Source organism: Sturnira hondurensis, unplaced genomic scaffold (assembly GCF_014824575.4).
Source record: "Sturnira hondurensis isolate 20B ecotype Veracruz unplaced genomic scaffold, ASM1482457v3 Scaffold0007036, whole genome shotgun sequence".
NCBI lineage: Eukaryota > Metazoa > Chordata > Mammalia > Chiroptera > Phyllostomidae > Sturnira > Sturnira hondurensis.
In genome coordinates this window covers 2,991,514-3,011,598 of record NW_028079667.1, presented here as the reverse complement: position 1 = coordinate 3,011,598, position 20,085 = coordinate 2,991,514, and the positions used below count along the sequence as shown (strand labels likewise).

At 36.8% G+C, this 20,085-nt stretch overlaps 1 protein-coding gene across 2 annotated transcripts in view; it reads right to left on the bottom strand.

Annotated features, from left to right (window-relative positions):
- BMP2K (BMP2 inducible kinase) overlaps positions 1-20,085 on the bottom strand; it is a 124,248-nt gene that overhangs the window by 23,337 nt on the left and 80,826 nt on the right. For both annotated transcript variants that reach the window (XM_037051022.1, XM_037051023.1), the window contains exons 9-14: positions 19,104-19,183; positions 13,943-14,103; positions 9,942-10,135; positions 8,602-8,700; positions 7,804-7,991; positions 3,283-3,440 (exon numbers count right to left, since the gene is read on the bottom strand). In XM_037051022.1, coding sequence (XP_036906917.1) covers positions 3,283-3,440; positions 7,804-7,991; positions 8,602-8,700; positions 9,942-10,135; positions 13,943-14,103; positions 19,104-19,183 — 880 coding nt within the window. The remainder of the gene's footprint in view (positions 1-3,282; positions 3,441-7,803; positions 7,992-8,601; positions 8,701-9,941; positions 10,136-13,942; positions 14,104-19,103; positions 19,184-20,085) is intronic.

Here is a 20,085-nt window from a genome sequence, read left to right as displayed (position 1 = left end):
CATTTTCCCAAAGGAAACGTCTGTATTTTAATTAGCATTTAACGTGTTAAATATTATGACAATTACATTTCTCAAGTTTACACACTAATCTGGATGTTTTGGTACACAGACAACGAAAAAAACATAAACTTAAATTTTTTAAATCTCACTGAGACCAGCTTTATTAATAATGCTCTAATTATGATTTAATGTTTTGGTCTTAAATAAGAACAGATAAAAAACTCAGAACCATAAATAACATCATTTACACTAAACACAAAAGCAAGGAGGACCTGGTTTATTTTACTTGCTACATCCCTTTGCTACTTGGTATAGGAATCAACTGTTTTCTTCAAGATCACTAAAGAACAGTTTTTGTTACAATTTTGGAATATATTTTGGAATTTTAATGTCTTAAAATATGGTATTTTAAAATTACTTCTGGATAATACACATAAATAAAGTATTTCCTAGGTACCATATTCTTTTTCTTTTCTTTTTTAGTAAATAGCCATGTACCACTTTAAAACTAAAACCTGAAATAAGAATGCATTGGTGTGAACAATAATTAAATGGCAATGGCTGTATTTTTAAGGACCACACAAAAAGGTATTCAGTTTCTTACTTGAAAGCTTCTCATAAACCAAATATAAATTATTTCACAAAGGCCTTAGAAAATTGGTGATATATAACTAACTGCCTGAGGGAAGGAAAAGAAGAATTTAATATGTCAAATACATCCATGATATATTTATTCATTTGGGGGAAGTTGTTAGAGACAGAGGAACCAACAATCAACTTTCATTACTACACTGTTACGTTCTACAGAAACTCTTAAGTTTCTGCAAAAAGTCTTTAGCCCTTCAGTGTAATTTAAACCTGACCTATCGACTAGATCAAATATTAGCTATCTTATTGCTTATGAGTGAAAGAGTGCTAGAGAACATCACAGTTAGCAAAATATTGGGGGGAGACTTTCTAAATTATATTCAATACATTACTGATTTCTTCATATATTGTATTCAAGACATTTCTTTCACCTTTCTTGAACACCATTATAATGACTATCAATTATTAAGGGAAAAACAGACATTTTTCTCTATCTCCTTCCTTGCTGTTACCTGTCCCTCTTGTACTGTGCTTGTACACCAAGTCCTTTCTAATTTGGTTTATTCATTACCAGCTCAGAAAACTGACAGTTTAAATATAATTTTAAATGCTGGTTAAAGGGCAATAACTTCCTAGGTTGAACATAAAGACTTACACAGAAGGTGAGTAAAGGGGAAGTTGTGTTTTACTGAATGCCCAGACTCTTTAAAGACATTATCTCATTAATTTTCTTGAGAACCCTATGAGATAAAAGCATCATTACACTCAACTTTTAAATGAAGAAATGACACAGCAGTTAAGGAACTTGAATGAGATTACAACCTAGTTAAATGGCATTGTCAGGGATTAAAATTCCTATTTTCAGATGCGATGTGCCAATTTCAGTGCGTCAGCCTGTGACAGTGATTTCTGTAATTCAGGGACCATTCAGGCAGTGTTCCAAATAGATGAGCTGTTCCAAGCCTGACGACCTTCACATAAACTTCCCCCTGCACTTTCACTTGGGACTTAACAACTCGCCATAACTAACACCACAATGAAGACTGAACTCTCTCTACCACACATATGTGCACAAATACATACACAAATTGCATGCATTATCTGACCCTGACATTGAAAAGCAAACAGTCCATTAAGAATTTTAGCATAACAAATTTAAGTTAAACCAATGTTGATGAAGTTCTGTATACATGAATATTTATATGCCATTCTTGCCTATATGAAGCAAATAAAACCTGGGTGTCATTATAAATTCTAGGAAGCTTAAAATAACATATTTTTATAAGGTCAATATAATGGGAACTCTTTACCTATTCTATAAATTGTCTTTTTCAAAAAGGAGTTTTTACCCAAGGAATAAGAAAATACTGAGTTAAGCAAACCACTGGTTACTATCATGGTCAGAAAACATTAAAATGAGTATTTTAATTTTTCCTATTGCTTTAAAAATAATCCTATAAATAATAATGTTCTGGTTATCCCCTGTCTCCCTGCCAACCCCCCAAAAGAGGTACTTTGTTTCCTTTTTCAGAACCTTGCTTTTGAGGTCACGCAACATAAATCATAGGAAAAACGTCAAACAAAAAAGTTATAGTTAAAAAAAATTGTAAAAAATACAGGTAAGATTGGTTTTACCAAAGTTGATAGACCTTTATAAAGGCTCAGAACTCATTTTATACCTGCATTTAACCATCAATTTAATTTTTGATAATCATATAACCAATATGTAAAATACAAATTCAAATCTAAACTATTCTTACACAAATGCAGGGCATTTAAAATTTTACATAAAGTATATACCAATTTGGAACAAGGCATTTCATCTAATAAATGTTCTTCTGGTAAGGCCAGTTACCTAAAGCACAATAGAGAGTAGGAACAATAACTAGGGACCACTAAGACCTTCTTTCCACATGCAAAAAATGGGTAAACACACTTGGATGTGTGTACACACTCCCCTCAGAAACTGAAAATTATCTACACACTCCAGAAATAAGCTTTTTGCTCCTATTCGGCAACCTCCTCCCAACAGCCCACGGGCCCCTGTTCCTGAAAGGAACTCTTCTGATGTGTATGGCGAGGATTAACACATATTTAGGTAGTTTAAGAAAAAGCAGTAATTCCAAGCAAAAACAGTGAGATAGCTGATTTAAAGTGGAAAAGAATTTATTTAATTTTTGCCATATCAGGACAACACAGCAGCCCTTTTACGCCACCACTCATTAAAAGGGCATTCCAAAACATTAACATAATGTAGTAGCCCAGATTTCCTTTCAGGCACTTTCAAAGGGCATCTCAGACTCACAATATCTTCTACTGAGTGTGCCAAAAACAGAGCAGCAAAGTGGTTATTAGTAAGGCAAGATACTAATGTCTCTGTTTTTATTTGAATGTTAATTTTCCATGTTTTGGAAATATTCTGAACTTAACATTCAAAGATATGCAATATATTTAAGTGTTAGGAACTAGTGTATTAGCAGCAATCTTGGGTTTAATAGCTACTACCAAGCAATTGAGTTCTAGTGCACACAGCATAGTTTAGAGTATGTATAAAAGAAGGTGGCCTGATTTTTGCCCTCAAATGCACAAAAAGAATTTTCTATTTAACCCCTTAAAACAGTCTTTGGCCTTGCTGAATAATTATTGAGCTGTTATTTTACTGTGAGGCAAAATAAGCCTTCAAGTGTCCCTTACTTGATCTTAGAAGGTCAAATTCTCTGTCCAACAGTTCTTCCTCTGTTAACTTGGAGAAATTATCCTCTCCAAAAGGATTCCACCCTGACATGTCAGGTGGGTTACTGATGTTCTTCTGATTTGCAATATTTGCAACTGCCTCTTTATCAGCAACCGACCTAGAGTAATAATTAAGAGAGGGATAAGAAGAAGAAAAACATTAGAATTGAATTTTTAAATGCCATACTTTATAAATGTTTACAAAAATGATCTTCTATTATGATGGAGATGGCAGATGAGGACGTGATTGAGGGCAAGACCACCTGGGATGTGAGCAGGCTCCGTTAAGTGCACTAGCTATGTAGTACCTTGACCTCTCCATGTCCCGGCCTCATCTATAAAACAGGAGTAACATTGTCTGCCTCAGAGGATCACTGAGTGGATTAAGTGATCTAATGCATGTAAAGCAAAAGAACAGTGTCTGGTAAAAAAAATAATAATAGCAGTAAGCACTCCATACCTATTAACTATTATTATCACAGTCAACAAGCTTTGAAGGGAAAATCAATAGCCACATCAAACAGTCACCACTTTAAAATCACTACTAAGGTGATCCTATGTCCTGGTTGAGAAACCTCAGCAACTTTCCTTTTGACAAAAGCATTCTCTATGAAGCTACCAACAAGTGATTAACTGCTAGAATTGCTTTATGAATTAGCTAAATATATGAGGGTTATTTTCTATATAATAAATCTTTCATGGTATTTGAAATCTCTATAATCTGAAGCCTGGGTCCACTGGCTCTATGAAAGTTATCTAATAGGTCTCTTGGCTTTTAAGAGAAGATGAAAGTCTAAAGACTTCTTAACCTAAGCATCCCTGGGTACCTCTCTCTTCAATTCCACCTGCGAATATAGCAAAGAATAAGGCAATGTAACAAAGCTGTCAAATTCATTTCTAATTGAGATCCAGATTTCCTAATATTGGTAATGAAGGAACACTCTCCATGTGCTTCCAAAGAAGAACCTCTACTTTGCAAGCCTTGACATCCCCTTAAAGTCACCTGCCCCTTGGGGGCTCACTGCCACGGTCTCCACGCATCTTAAGGGGAAGAAAGGGCAAAAGTTGGTTGTTTTATCCCCGAGTCCAAGCCCCCTCAGTACAGCTGACCCCAAAATGAAATTCCTAAACAATCACTGAGAGCTAGAGGAAAATAAACATAGTAATTCCCCAACAAGATTATAAATATAATTCAGTAGAACTCACTCTGGGAATGCACCAAGGTTTAAGCCTGTTTCTATGTGACAGATTCCCACCTCTAACTTCAAAAACTATCGTCGAGGACCTTCAATACTCTAAGGAAAAAAAGCATTCCCCTCCTGCCTGTCAATCCCTTTCAGAACATTCTGATTCCCTATCTGAATCATCCCCCTCCTGTTGCTGAGGTGAATTAATGGAATCTTCTTGGTAGAATGTAACTCAGTGGGGCTGCAGTGGGGGACGGGTGCCCTTAAGCAGGTGTTAAAATATGTCTACAAGTTCTCTGACACTCCACCCTTCCAAGGGCAGAACCAAATCCGCTACCCTTCGTTATGGTCTGGAATCAGTGACTTGATTCTAATAAATGAAATATGGCTGAAAAACGGCCAGTGTTTGACTAGGTCATAAAAGGCGCTGGAGGTTCCTTCTAACCCTTTCTTTTGGTCCCCTCATTCTGGGAGAAACCGGAATAACTGATTCCCTGTTCAAAATCGTCTTTGGGTCTCCTAAGGAGACGACTTAAGCAGCTTTTTGGAGAGATCCGCTGGCACAGAACTGAGGCCTCCTGCCCAAAGCCGTGAGGGAGCCATCTTATCAGCAGATCCTCCAGCCCCAGCCAGGCCTTCGGCTGACTGCAGCCCCAGCCAACAGCGTCACTGAAACCGCGTGAGCGCCCCCCCCCCCCNGCGCCCCCCCCCCCCCCCCATAACCAGGTAACTAAGCCCCTCCTAAACTCCTGGTCCAAAGACAGTGTGTGTGAGATGTCTGTCATTGTTTTATACCACTAAGTTTTACAATAATGTATTATGTAGCAACAAATAACTAACACACAGGGTGATTTATATCATAAGATAATATATGCATAGATGTTTTTAACTATTATTTGAATACAACATGGTAATACTCTCCAATATTCTTACTAAAGCTCTAGTAAAACACAGTGGAGGGTAGAAATCTTAGCAGATTAAGTCAGAAATAAAAGAAAATAATAATGCTCAACAAGACAGTGTGACTTTCCCTCTGTCTGAGGAAGTACTCACCTTCCCACCTTCTACTCAAACACCCCTTACACACTTGGGGCCCAACATTTAAACCCAATTCTCCTCTTCCACTAACTCAGTCATAAGCAAGAATATTTGCTTACAACCACCTTTTAAATTGTTCCAATAGATACTACTCAACATATAATCCTTCGTATAAAGGCTGACATTAAATAGGAACAATAATAGTGAGGTAGCGCTGAGGCACCAAGCTGGAACAGTGCTCCTGTGGGAAGTCCTGTGCTCCTAACGTCGATCTGCCGAGTTTGTAACTGGTCCTACCCATCTAAGCACTGCCCCGCTCCTGCACCTTCTCCTGCATCTCCTTCAACACGCAACGTGATGGGAGCGGAGCAAACACAGGTCTTAAACACTTCCGCAGATACCCAACCCAATGTTTCTCAAACTGAGACATGCAAAATAATTCTGATGCTAAAAGATTTTTAACTTTAAAATTATACAGAAATTAGAAATATACTTATCTAACATATCACACTATGACTCCATGAACAATGTCACTAGAGATGAGACTTAACTAGACAGTGCCACGGTAATTACATGAGTTAGAGGTATCAACACCTTGGTACTTAAGTGCGCCTCAAATCTCCAGATACTCATCTTCCTTTACAACCAATCAGAAGTTTAGATAACAATATGCTATGGAACACTAACATGATTCTCTCATGAATCTAAAATTCATGACTCCATTCTTGTCAGTGACACTTTACTTCAAAGGTTGTAATCCTTTGGAATACAAGGTATTGTAAAGAATACATAAGTATATGCCGTACCAAAGATGTTTAATATTTTTTTCATTTTCCAACCATACACTCAACAAAATTGGCATTTTTGATGCTAGTTAACATCAAAAGAAAAAATCAATCATCTAATTAATACAATATCTTCAACAGTCTCTTAAACTAAATAATATCAAGCAGAATATCCTGTTATTAATGACAAATAAAAGTATTCCATTCTTTTCTCTAGAGGACTTCTTTTCAGGTATGACTTTTTGCAAATTTATTAGATTGGTACTTACAGTTCATAGATTATATTTTGGTGCTTTAATTCGTTTAAAATGTATAATGTTATTTAAATTTTATTAATTACAATAATACTATTAATTTATTAAAGAAAAAAACACCACTATGTGGGTAAAAAAGAAAAGTTGAAACTACATAAATGATAAAGAGTTTGGCAAACACTGATCTGGATCTTTAAACAAGCTTCAACCTTCTGACCTGCTCTCCACTTGGACATACTGGTCTTAATTCATTTCCTTAATTTTTGATGGAAGAGAACATTTAATAACATCAATTTGTTTCTTCCCTCCCTTCCAGTGGCCCCTCCCCCACAACACACACAGGCTGTAAGGTATACTGCAACAAACAATATATTGTAAGTCTGTCTTGACATGCTCAGTGAACAAGTACGCTACTAATGTTTGTTACTCATGTCCAACTCCTAGCCAAAGCTTGTATGTACCTTTTCCCACCTCATGTTTCATACCCTGAAACAGTGTTACATGGAAACTTATTTGATGTTCCAATAACCAAAGCTCTAACAGCTACTTCCTCCTACATATCCAAACATATTAAGTATTCATAATGGTCAATAAATTCTTAACTACAAAATCCTGAAGCATTCCTCATATCAAATCTAAGTTTGAGAAAATCTGTATAATTCTTTCATTTATTATGTGTTCAATATGAATTATCCATGAAAAATCACCTACTAACCGATGCATCTGAATAACCAGAGACACTGTTTCCCGGTGCATTACATTGCTATTACATTGCTACATTACAGCAATGACAAGCTTGCTGCATCACATCATTTTAAAAAAGAACCAAATGGCACATTAGAGTTTTTTTGTCAACTGTATAAATTAAACCAAATTACACCATTTTATAAGTAAATATCAACTTAATTGAAAACAGTAACATGTTAAGTTAAATTAACTTGCCTACAAGGATTATGTTTTTAAACTAATAAAGTAGTAGCTGCTGGGTGCTGCTAAATAAGCCTTTTCTACAAATAGCAGTTAGAGTAACTAATTAAAAGGTAAAGAAGGATGGGGAAGTACAGGGAACAGAAGGGAGAACTCGAGAGAAACGGGGGCACTATACAGAAAGATGGGCTCTAGCGGAATTCGGGAGCCACTGAGTGACGCTCCTCCACAGCTACACCTTCATCCACAAGAATTGTTTGCATCCTTTGCATTCTCTGGAAAAATACTTGCCTGTTGGCACTAGAAGAGGAGTCCAATATGGTTCCAACTTGAGCTGAAAGTGGTGAAGTATAGGAAACTAAGGCTGGTGCAAACTCTTGAGGGGAGGTAAGATACTCAGGTGATGCCTGTTGCTGAGTTTGCTGCTGATGTTGAGCTAGCATTTGCTGCTGTAAGAAGGCCTGCTGATACTGCTGCATCTGAAAACAAGAAACGCCATTATACAAAACAACACTCAAATTCACTAAAGCACCACCAGCCCCACACCTGCCTACTGTTTCTTCTTTTCAAATTGGCAACAAAATCAGAAACTTAAAAGTTACTTATATATGAAAGAGCAGTTTTCTACTAGAAAAATACAGCAAGATAAAATAAATCCAGTTAAGAAGTGATGCTGAGGCTAATGTGGCAGGATTCAAAAATTTCCCTCTATATATTTTAAGAATATAGAGTAGCTTGAAGTTTTTAGTACATGGTTACCATAAAGAAAGATCAAACTATTCTCTGAAGTGAAGGCAATTTTCTTTTGAGTTTATTTTTCTTCAGTTGACATTTGCCAAGTGAAACAGAGATGACAAAAGATCATAGGAAACAGACTCATTTTCCTTATACTACGAGATAAGAAGAAAATACTATCAGTCAGTTACAACGTGCCAAATTCAGGTGCTACAGCTGAGCCCAATTTAAAGCAGCTTGAGAATACATGTAACTAACTTGAACCGATTTTGAGTGATTCTGAATAATACCATTCATACTGTGAATTCCAACAGCATACTCAGAGAGAAATCTCTAGAATTACATAACACTCACCACTACAGGATACCGTGGTACAGAAGGCTGTGGCTGATACACCGAATGCATTAAAAATTGCTGTTGAAGCATCTGTTGCTGCTGCATTGCATGTTGATACTACAATGAGAAAAAAAATCCCTCAATATTTCTCATGCCTTTTTTGTGCCGTATTCTTCTTTTGTTAAGTACTGATCTTACCATAACCATGATTTAGGCACTCCAGAGTCCAAACACCAATGTAAAATAGCTATGTCAGTGACTATAACTTATATGTGCTTACTGGAAATGGTTTCAAAATTATCAATGAAATGTAACAGATTCAATTAAAATCATTTCCAGCCCAGTTTAAGGATGTTGCAAAGAAATCTCAACCTAAACATGTTTGCCCCTTGATGAAGATCCCTGAAGCTACTTGTGTCCAGGCCTCATTACCATAAACACCCACTCCCCTCCACCTCCCCTTCAACGATGTCTTCTGACCATCACCTACTTAACTACCCTCCACTCTGGGTGTGTCAGTCAAGACCAGAGGAGGGAGGCACCAATGAGAAGTGCCATGCACAGAACTGGTTCAAAACTATTTCAAGAAATGATGAAAGGATGATGGTGACAATGATTAAGTTTAAAATAGTTCAGTGAAACCAGATATCTGCAGGTTCTGCTGAGGCAAAGAATAGAACTTAAGGTCATTTTTTTACTATGTCCCTTTTAACTTTAAATGCCTCCAGCATACACAAACACACCAACCCAGGCAAAAATAGAAGAAAACCTAAGACAATGTACTTCTGAAAACTTAGTATCACCTTTCCCACAACAACTAATTATAGTCTATGTATTTTAACTCAAAATGAAACTAAAAAAAAATTATCATAGATTGCAGGACCTACTTATGATGCCAAATGACTAGATGAACAATCTGCATAAAGCCATGATGTAAATATTTCAGCAGAGTATTCTTAAGCAGCTCACAGAGCATAAATAAAATACTCTTTTATAGTCAGAAAATTGAGCAAAATGTTTACTTCAATTTAGAGTTCAGGTACCCATGATAACAAAAGGAATTCAACTACTCTGACTGGTGTGGCTCAGTATATTGAGAACCGGACTGCAAAGCAAAGGGTTGCCGGTTCGATTCCCAATGAGGGCACATGCCGGGTTATAGGCTGGGTCGCCAGTCAGGGACAAATGATGGGCAACGACACATTAATGTTTCTCTCCATCTCTTTCTCTCTCCCTTCCCTCTCCCTAAAAAAATAAAATATTAACAACAACAAAAAAAGGAAAGGAATTCACCGACATACAAGACCTGCATGAATTTCCCAACACCTCTTCCAAATCTAAAGTAACAAAAGAATTACCTGCTGCATATAAGCATCCTGCTGCTGCTGCTGCTGCTGCTGCTGCTGGTGAGGATGACGGTGCTGTAAATGCAGTTGCTGCAATCTCCAATCTCCTTGTTGCAGCTGCTGAAGTACCCTGTGTTGCTGCGGAGGCTGCTGAGGGGGCCCCTGACCCAGCAAAATCTCAGGGCCGCTTCCAGGTCTCAGTGCTCCTGAAAGAGGTTTCCAAACACTTACATCAACATACTCATGGATTTCAATATAACAGCTGTATTTCAGAATACTTAATTTCAATAATCATTTAACCAAAGCATTTATATCCATATTTAATAATACAGATACTTCCAAAGCATAGAGTCTAATGAAATTATTTACTCTAATTCTAAGTACCCATGGAGGTTAATTTTGTCAACTGCAACTCTGATTGAGTCAAAGTCTTAGAAACATTTCATCTGTCACACTTCATCTCTCACTGAACAAACCAGCCAGGTCAGTTTGTTGAGTATTTCTAAATCATATCATGCACTGACATGAATCTTTGCCAAAATGATTCTCTCCATCTACAATGTTATTTTTCACCAAATGAAATTCTTCTTATCCTTTAAAGTTGAGCTCAAATCTCTCTTCCTTATTCCTTCACCTAATACTTCCACTCAGTTTGTAACATTTCATGCTTTGCACATATTAATTGCTTGATGGCTATTTCCTAACTAGGGCCCCAGAGGGACAAGGTTAGGAAATTATCCCAAAAGACTTTTTACATAACAGATACTCAATAAATGCTATGTAGGGAATATATTAACACTGTTGCCTAAATGGATATTTATTTGTAAGCTTCGTAAATTTTACCCTAGAAAAGTCCTGTGAATAAACTTTTGAAATTAATGAAAAAGACACATACAACACCAGAAAAAGAAATACACTATAATTTCCATATCCTCTTCCAATGAGTTACCATAAATTCAAACGCAACTCTTTAATCCCACGGGGAAAAAAGGGAGAGTTCAAGGAGGGAGTGAAGGGTTCTTTTTCATCAATATTAGTATCTCCAACCTATCTAGGCCTGAAGTATGACTCCTCTATGACAACAGCTTTATAACTATTTCTAATTCTTCCAAATATAAGAAACTGCTTATTCATTTTAACTACTCCTAAAAATATTTATGAATATATAAGGAAGAAAATTAAAACCATAATTGCACCACACACGTATAATCAACATTAGCCTTCTTAGTATATTTGTTTCTAGTTGAAAGAGTATTAAAAAGTTAAGCTCCTCAGCTACACATTCGTTTAGGACTCTAATGTCTAAGTGAAGAGCAATGTGGCTAAAAAAATAAACTGGGGCTGAAACTAACCAATGACTGACATGCAATTAACTAACTCATGAGGTTCACCTCTCATCTTACAAACTATGACTTTTCTTTAGTGTCATCAAGATGAAGAAAGCTCCTTGTTCTCAACCCAAGGCTACAGAGCCCCAGGTAACACCCACACAACATTACGACAAGCCCACATGAAAACAATGCTTTCAAGGACATTATTAAATCCTCCTGCCGTTACTCCCCATTTGGCAAATGTGAAGTTAAGGCTCAAAGGAATTAAGTAAATTCACAAATAAAATTAAAGACAAATGATAAAATAGAAGCGAATATTTATAATATATCTGGCAAAGCTAATATTCAAAATACATAAAAATAAAACCTTCAGAGCAATAAAAATATAAACAGTATCATAAAAATTATAAAAGATAATTGACAAAAGAGAAAAAGTGGCCAGTAAACATAAGAAAAAGCACCATTAATCCGGAATATTAAAACATAAAGTTTCACCTGTCAATAGGGAAACATTTTTAAATACCGATGTTGTCACCTGTTAACAGGACAGGACGAAAGAGCACTCACGCCGTTGTCGGCAATGTAGTAGGTTCTGAAGTCTTTCTGGATAGCAATTTGGCCTATCTAACAAGTTTTGATTAAGTATACTTTTCAACATCTCCCTCAGAAAAATATTCTAACATGTCAATCAAAAGTCTGTTACAAGAGTGTTTACCCTGACCCTATTAATAATAGTAAATATCAGATGCACGCTAAACTGCTTCAAGTTTAATCTGGGAAGAAAAAAAAGGGAGACCTTTACATTTTTCTCTGAATATGTCTGTATTGTCTCCATATTTTAAAAGAATAGATTTGTGTATTACTCTCTGTATACACAGCACAAAACAGTACTATTTTTGCAGCTTAGGCTGGAAGCAGATAAGAGAAACACTGCCCTGAGATGGGGAGCAGGCCTGACACTCACAGCTAGGTCCTGGTGTTCACCAGAGGAGTACAATTTCAGAAAATACCACCGTCAGGCAAAGTCACTCCGTGGCCACAATGGATCACGACAAGACCACTCTGTAATGATGTCTGAGGTGGCTCTGGTGCAATGGACAGCACATTAGACTTCTATGATCATGTCTGAGCACCAACAAAATCAGGACCATCGTCCACACCACAGACATGACCAAACCTCTCCCTGTCTTGCCTCATATGACTTAGCACTGTTTCTTCACCAACGGAGGCCTTGGCTTCCCTCCTTCTAGGTAAGATTTATTAAGATACCTAATGATACTTTACCCCGGCTCCTGAATGCTTCCATCCAGAGCAAAGCCCCACTTCCTTAAAGCCTTTCCAAAACTATCAGCAACAAGTGCAAATCGTCTAATAAGGCTTTTCAAACATCATCTTACTGACACAGTCCCACAGATTCCCATGGCATGTGAGTAATAAATTCATTTGTTCAATTACAGTGTGTTCCTAGTGGTCTTTGACCAAAGGGCATTGATACATAATTGACCAATATAATCCCCAAGCCAAAAAAGTTTAAAAAAAAGGGGGGTGGGGAATAGAAACTAACACTGAATGTTTAATATGAAAGAGAATTTTCCTAGATACCACGTATGTTGTTCTTTACTCCTTGTAACAGGAAACTTAGTTATTCCCATTTTATAAAAGAGAACACTGAGATTCAGAAATGGAAAAGCAAGAACTAGACACAAAGGACTTCAAGTTCCCCTACTTTCCCCCTCCAGGAACTACTCCCATCTGCTACTTTCAGAGGAATGTAGCAATACACCGGGTGGCGTGGCCATTACCTTCCCTGAGCACATACTTCACTTCACAGTAATAATAGTATTAATAGGTATTCTTAAGGACACATGTAGCAGGCATTATACTAAGCAGTCATTAATCCTCACAACAATCCTATAAGAAGGATTAGCATTTTCCTAACACACATGACTAAACAATGGTAAAAATAGGACTCAGATCCAGGTTAATAAGCCTCAAAAAAATGGGTCTTTCACACTGAGAGTATCTTAACATGTTATTTGGAAACTTTTTAACATTAACACAATACAGATTTATCATGAAATAAAGTGCCAAACAGAGTTCCCTTGAAACGGACCATCAAGTCATCACCCCAGACTCATGAGAGAACAAGTTTACTCTCTAATATTAGGGATATTTCCTTGGGGGAAAAATTTTAAGTTCTGCACTGTATCATAATGTTTAGAAGTTATTAGAAAATATAGAATCAATGAAAAACAAATTTCTGTGTTGCAATGTCCATACAGTCCAAGATATACTACGTGGCCAAGACTCTAGATCAGTGCAAAGACATACAATTTTGTTAAGGCTGGAGTTTCAACTTCTTCCTTTCCAATACAATACAGAATTTCCCACACTCTTAAACTTTATCATCAACCTCAAACCCTACCAGCTGGTAACACTAGGGGTAAGTAAATTGTGAACTTTGTATACCATACTTTTGTATGCCAGTAACTTGCCTTTCCCTACAGCTTTAGGAAAACAATTAGTTGAGTTTATCAGACACCAGAAGAAAGTTTCTTAAAACATCACGCTAGCTGCTTCACAATAGTAAGTTTGGCAGTAATTTATACTCCTAGGAAATCAAGCCATAAATGTTTGTTTACATTCATTATTAAGGGGACTGGGTTGGAAGGGCTATATTACCTTTTGACCTGTGGTTACCGAATTCACCAGGTACAGGGACTTTCACAGGGGTTGCTGAACTCTGAATGGCCAGCACACTGGGAGCGGCAGCAGTTGAGTTGGCCTTTGGTCTTTGTCTTGGTGCAATGGAGGTTTCTGTTGGCCCAGTGGTATCTGTTATTCTATAAGAGAACACATTTCATTCCAAATATTGGGGTTATTTCTCATTTCTCATGCTCAAGTATTCGATGTTTAATGAAGACAAGAAAATAAAATAAACCTAACCGTTTTCTCTAAACCAGTATGCAACCATTCATAGTCTGCCACTAAATGGAAGCTGGCAGAAAAAGAATGTAAGACTGCTTTTAAGGAGAGGAAATAGAGAAAACAAAGCAATTGTGTCATAGGGTTTTAGGCAAAATGGAGAGCCAACTCTCTAAACCAGTCAGAGAAATAAATGAGAAACAAGTAACTGTCTTCCTTAGTTTGGACTCCAGGCTTAAAACAGATGAGACTCTGCCCTAGGACATGGAAAACGAAGGAAGCAAAAACTTGTAACAAGGAGAACTACCTGTCACATTTAACTTCTTGAATCTTTAATTTTGCTTTTTTAAAAACACTGAATGGATTTCAGCTCTGGCTGGTATAGCTCAGTGGATTGAGCGCGGGCCTGTGAACCAGGAGATCACGGTTCGATTCCCAGTCAGGGCACATGCCTGGGTTGCAGGCCAGTTCCCAGCAGGGGCCAGTTCCCAGGAGGGGATGCACGAGAAGCAACCATACATTGATGTTTCTCTTCCTCCCTCCTTCCCTTCCCCTCTAAAGACAAATAAATAAAATAAATAAATAAAATGCTTCAAACATTTAAAAAAAACACTGAATGGATTTATATAAAACTTTCCCACTAAGACTTTCTTTAGGCCATAGATATGGGCAGTCAAGTAGAAAGCGTAATTTTCAAAGCAAGAGACACTAAATACAATTTGAGAAAACTCAGGTATCTGCTCTTCTCTTTAAAAAAAAAAAGGGGGAAAATCTTTAACTTACGTATTTACTAACTTTACTTTCTATAAATTCAGTATAAAAACTCAAATAATTTTAATAATCATATGCTCACTTTTCAACAAGATTGCAATAAAATCTCTTTACCAAGTTCCCCGATATTTTCAAATAATGTAACTTAAAACTGTGCACACATATGATTTATTAAGTGCACATGGGCTGCCTTGGGTAAAGTGCTGCCTAAGAGAACTACACAGATCCAGTTCTTACATAAACCAGAAGAGGGAGCCCTGTTCACAGCTATCTAAGAAATAAAGGCAGTTAAAAGATTTTAGAAACTCACAGAAACACACCATATGTGTGCTGTTTTCCAAATATAATATCTATGTCTTAGGTGAGACAGGGATGGTACAAGTCATATAAAAAAGCAATAAAAGATCTCATATGTGTGTGTGTGTATCTCCAACTAGATCCCATTTAACAATAATCAAATATTTATTAAGTCGAAACTATGAATGCAGCACTAAAACCAATGCTCCCTACGTGCAAGTAATTTAGAGAAAATACTGTATAAACTCTGCCTGTCTATCCATTCTTTATAAGAGACCTCCCCCTGCCTTGCTCCTGTTTTAAATCTATAGATGCAGAGCACACATAAGTATAGGAAGCCTCTGAAAAGCACACTAAAGTTCTGCAGACTTTATTTCGTGTTCCCTAATTTAGTTTACCAATGCACAATACTTTACACACAATTACTGATATCTAGCAATCACGGCACAATACCGGGTCTTTAAAAGAATTTATAGTACAAGGCGGGGGCCAAACCCCGCCCCCCAGAATTTATTTATAAAAAATTGTGTATGTATTCTTACATGTTTACATTTCAGTCACCTTCAAAGTAATCTCCATTTGATGCAATACACCTATCGAGCTGGTTTTTCCACTGCTCAAAATAGTTTTTGAACTTGTCAATTTGAATGCCTTTTGGTGCTTCTGCTTTTTTTTTGTTTCGCCTCTTCTACACTGGCAAAATGTTCCCCTTGAGAACTTTTTTCATCAAGGGAGAGATCAGGTGAACAGGGAGGGTGGGACATGGGGGTCATGCCATTTTTGGTCAAAAACTGCCAGACACTCTGCGCAGCGTGGGCAGGTGCACACGTAAATCACACGGCATGAAATGAGCAAATAAGTCTTCCAAAAATAAAAAAAATAACTGAAGCCAAAGACAGCCTCTCACAATGCTGTGTCTCACAACACCACAAGCTGGTACACTGACACAGATGTGTTCTTAGCACATTCATCTAGTGGGAGAAGCCTGTACTATAAGAGGCCCGCCCTCCAGAAGATAATTCCAGGGGTTTTTTTTTGGGGGGGGGGTCCCTCCTCATATACCTATGGAGATAGGAACATGTTCATGAAAATATACAAAATTATTACAGTAAAAATAATCAGTGCCACACTAGTACTGTCAAGAGTTTCATGGAGGAGTAATTCTACCTTTAACCTAAATTGGCTAGAGAAGGCTTCAAGTAGGAACTGGACATTTAAAACATATGATTTCATTAACCAGCGAAAAGAAAAGTATTCTGTGTGAGGAAACAAGAACAAAACGCCTGGATAGAAGAGGCAGAGCGAAGACACACTACGACTGAAAGGAAGGACTGAGCACCGTGTTACTGCTGCTGCGCAGCTTCACCTGCACCAGTCACAGCAGACACAAACCGTTTTCTCTGCTTCCCGCTCTCTCCTTCCCCCTCTCATGGAACAACCTGCCTAGAACACAGTTTTTCTCTCCACTTAAAATCCTTCAATTGTTTCCACTGCCAGGACAGAGATTCTCCATCTTCCCATCTTTAAGATGTCACATAAGTTTCACATGTTTACCAATCCCAAGGGGAAATGCAGATATTTAGGGATGGAAAGGGCTTTTGAGGAGTAAAGCCAAGTGCCACAGAGTGAAGGCCAGGCAAGAAGATGCACAACATTCATAAAAGCTTTAAAACATGTAAATAATAATACTAGCTATTCAAAGATTTCACCCCATCTCACTCCCAGAAATACAAAGAAAAGGCTAATTTTTTTATTGTTTTATACACATTTATATTTTTTCAAGTTCTGAAACTATCAGTATAAAGTAAATTTATATTACTAACCAAAAAGCAAAACTGAATCTTATTTTTAATACATACAATGTATATAGCTTTAACATACTATGAATAGCACTGTGAATTTAGCTGTGTTAACTAGTTGCTTATAACTGTACAGCTATAACTCGTGTCATAGTGAAGACAGAGCATTCTTATCCAGTTGACACTTTTATAGTGTATCTACCTTCTTAAAGATTTAGTCATAAACAAAATAATTATTAAAAAACACAAGTAACAATAAAATTCAACTAACAACTTTACAACAACTCATAATTACCACTCAAATATAACAGCAGCTGCTAACCACAGCTGTGTTATAGATAGGACACACTACCAGTCACAACGATGCCTGCAAGTTAGAAGTAACTGTACTCTTTCGTCTCTTCCTCAAGAGTATTTTAAAATTCAAATGAATGAAGACAGTATTTTAGAGTAATGCCATATTTTTTAAAAGCTAAGTTATTCCCGAATGACATTTTAACAATTTATAAATAATACACTACTTGTAACACATCTCACAACCAAGTCCCAAATAGATCTGACTGTAAGGTTAGAAACTCACTCGGCTAAACGCCAAAGGCCAAATTTCTCAGCATTAACATACAAACTTGCTCCTGACTGGCATTACCTAACTCTTCAACTTCAGTTCCCACCACTCCCCAACTCATCCCCTGTACTCTAGTCTTGCAGGCTCACAGAGGCCATTCTTCCCGCCTGAAGGGCCTGTCCATCACAGTTTCCCTCCCTATCAACCCAGGTGACAGATTACATCATTCATCTTCCAAGCCACAGCTCAGTAATCCCCAACCCCCACCCAGGGAAAAGATCAGTTTTTTTCCGTGCTCCTGTTTGCTCCTCCCCTTTCCCTTCCTCCACTCTCAGAGTTGCCTGATATCTATCAGGTTGGAATTGTTTATTTGTGTCTGTCTTCATTAACATATGAATTCCTTGGGAATAAACAATGTTCCTTTTTCTTTGTACTTCCACTATCTGTATGTTGCATATAGCAGGTACATGACAAATATATTTTATGTCCAATAAAATACTCTGCATAGGTAAAATACAACTCAAAAAAGCTAAGACCAAGAAATCTCCTCAAACGTAGTATTATACCTGATATTACATATCATAGTATGTAATATGATAATCTAAAATACAGTCAGGCTTTTAACTTTTTAAGATTTTATTTATTTATCTTTAGAGGGGAAGGAGAGAGGGAGAGAAACATCAATGTATGGTTGCCTTTGGTGTGTCCCCTGCTGGGAGTTGGCCTGCAGGGAACTGGCCTGCAACCCAGGCACGTGCCCTAACTGGGAACAGAACCTTGATCCTCTGGTTCACAGGCCTGTGCTCAATCCACTGAGCTATGCCAGCCAGGCCTGGCTTTTAACTTTTAAACCCAAAATAAGTGTAAGGAAAAAAGTTAAATCATTAATTCAATGATTACTCAGATTCAGGTCTTAAACTACATAATGTGCCAAACTTACTAAGAGTAAATAACTGCAAAATGATTTAAAACATTATATTGTATCAGTCTTAAAAGTATTATCATTAAAACCAGCCATTATAAATTATACATAGTAATACATATTTTAATGCATATTAGAATACATGAAATAGTTTATAAATTTAGAATACTCTAAAAAAGTAGCCTGCAAGAGCTGTATTTCTTTCCTTAAATAAAAAAATCATATGAGCTATAAACTAAAAACATAACAGTTCATAAATTAGAGTTAACATGTGATAAATAATGACAACCCACCACCAAATGACCCCATGCATTATAACACTACCACTTCCATCATCACTTCTTGATTGCTAAGAGGGAGCAGTTCAAGCCAAGACTGATGTCAAACCCTGTCTCTAATACAAAAGAGCTTATTTTACACTTGCTAGCTAAACTCTACACCACATACAATAAGAAACAACATTTTTGTGCATATAGGTGATATTTAATTACATTTGCTAGGATTAAATACCAGATCTCTTATTTTTAAAAAAGCCTTTTCAAATTTCAGCATAGCTTTGCCTACCTGGCTTTTATTTGGCTTTTCCTAGAAGCTGCTTCACTAGCAGTCATGGGTTCAGGAAGAGCTGAAGGAATAGAAGAATTCTGGGAAAAAATAAAACTCCATTTTAGCTTTTATTTTAATTGCAGAACACATTATTTAAAGGTTAGAGATATGTCCTAATTTTAAAAAGTACTGTCTGTGAGATGCTATTACTTTCACCTCAGATACCTACAAATTGTTCACATGTATTTGTCAGATCTAATCGGCAAACACCACCCCATGTTACATAAGTATCATTTCCATATTCATGTGCCAGAGAAACCCTTCAAAAATAAACAGAACAATATCATTGTATTCACTTAACAAATGAACAAATCTTGGCTAAAAAGAAAGATTAGATTAGATTTGAAAATCAATGACTATTTCACATTTTGGGGGGGAAAAGCAAACACCAAGCATATGGGTAAAGCATTTCTGCATACTGCAAAAATTTTCATGACACTGCATGTAAAATCTAAAAAAACAAGCACAAAGGTTTTCCACATTTTTTTATGTTCTACATAATATCTGGCTTCAAGGTACTCAAATGTTTGCTGAATGAAAAGCTATAAATCTATAGTCAAATGTCAAAGCTATTTTTATTACTAGAATATTAAACTATATGACTTTCAGCCTCAACAAAGAATATCTGACATAGTAAAGAGTTCAAAAACCAAAATGGAAAGTTACCAACTTCTTTTTTTTCCATAGTGGAGTGTGTTAAGTTACAAAGACAGGGAAACTGACAGGAACAAATGAGGCCAGCATGATCTTCAGAAAGCTGAGAAGGGCTTAGAATCAGTGATGATTCTGGATTTTTATTAAAATTAGCACAGACCTGCCATACACAGTTAATGTGATGTAGTTAATTAAGTACAGTGTGTGGACACAGGCTATAACTCAAAGCCTTTCAACAATGTTAGCTATTACTAACTCAGCACCTTTAATGGACTAGGCCCTGGGT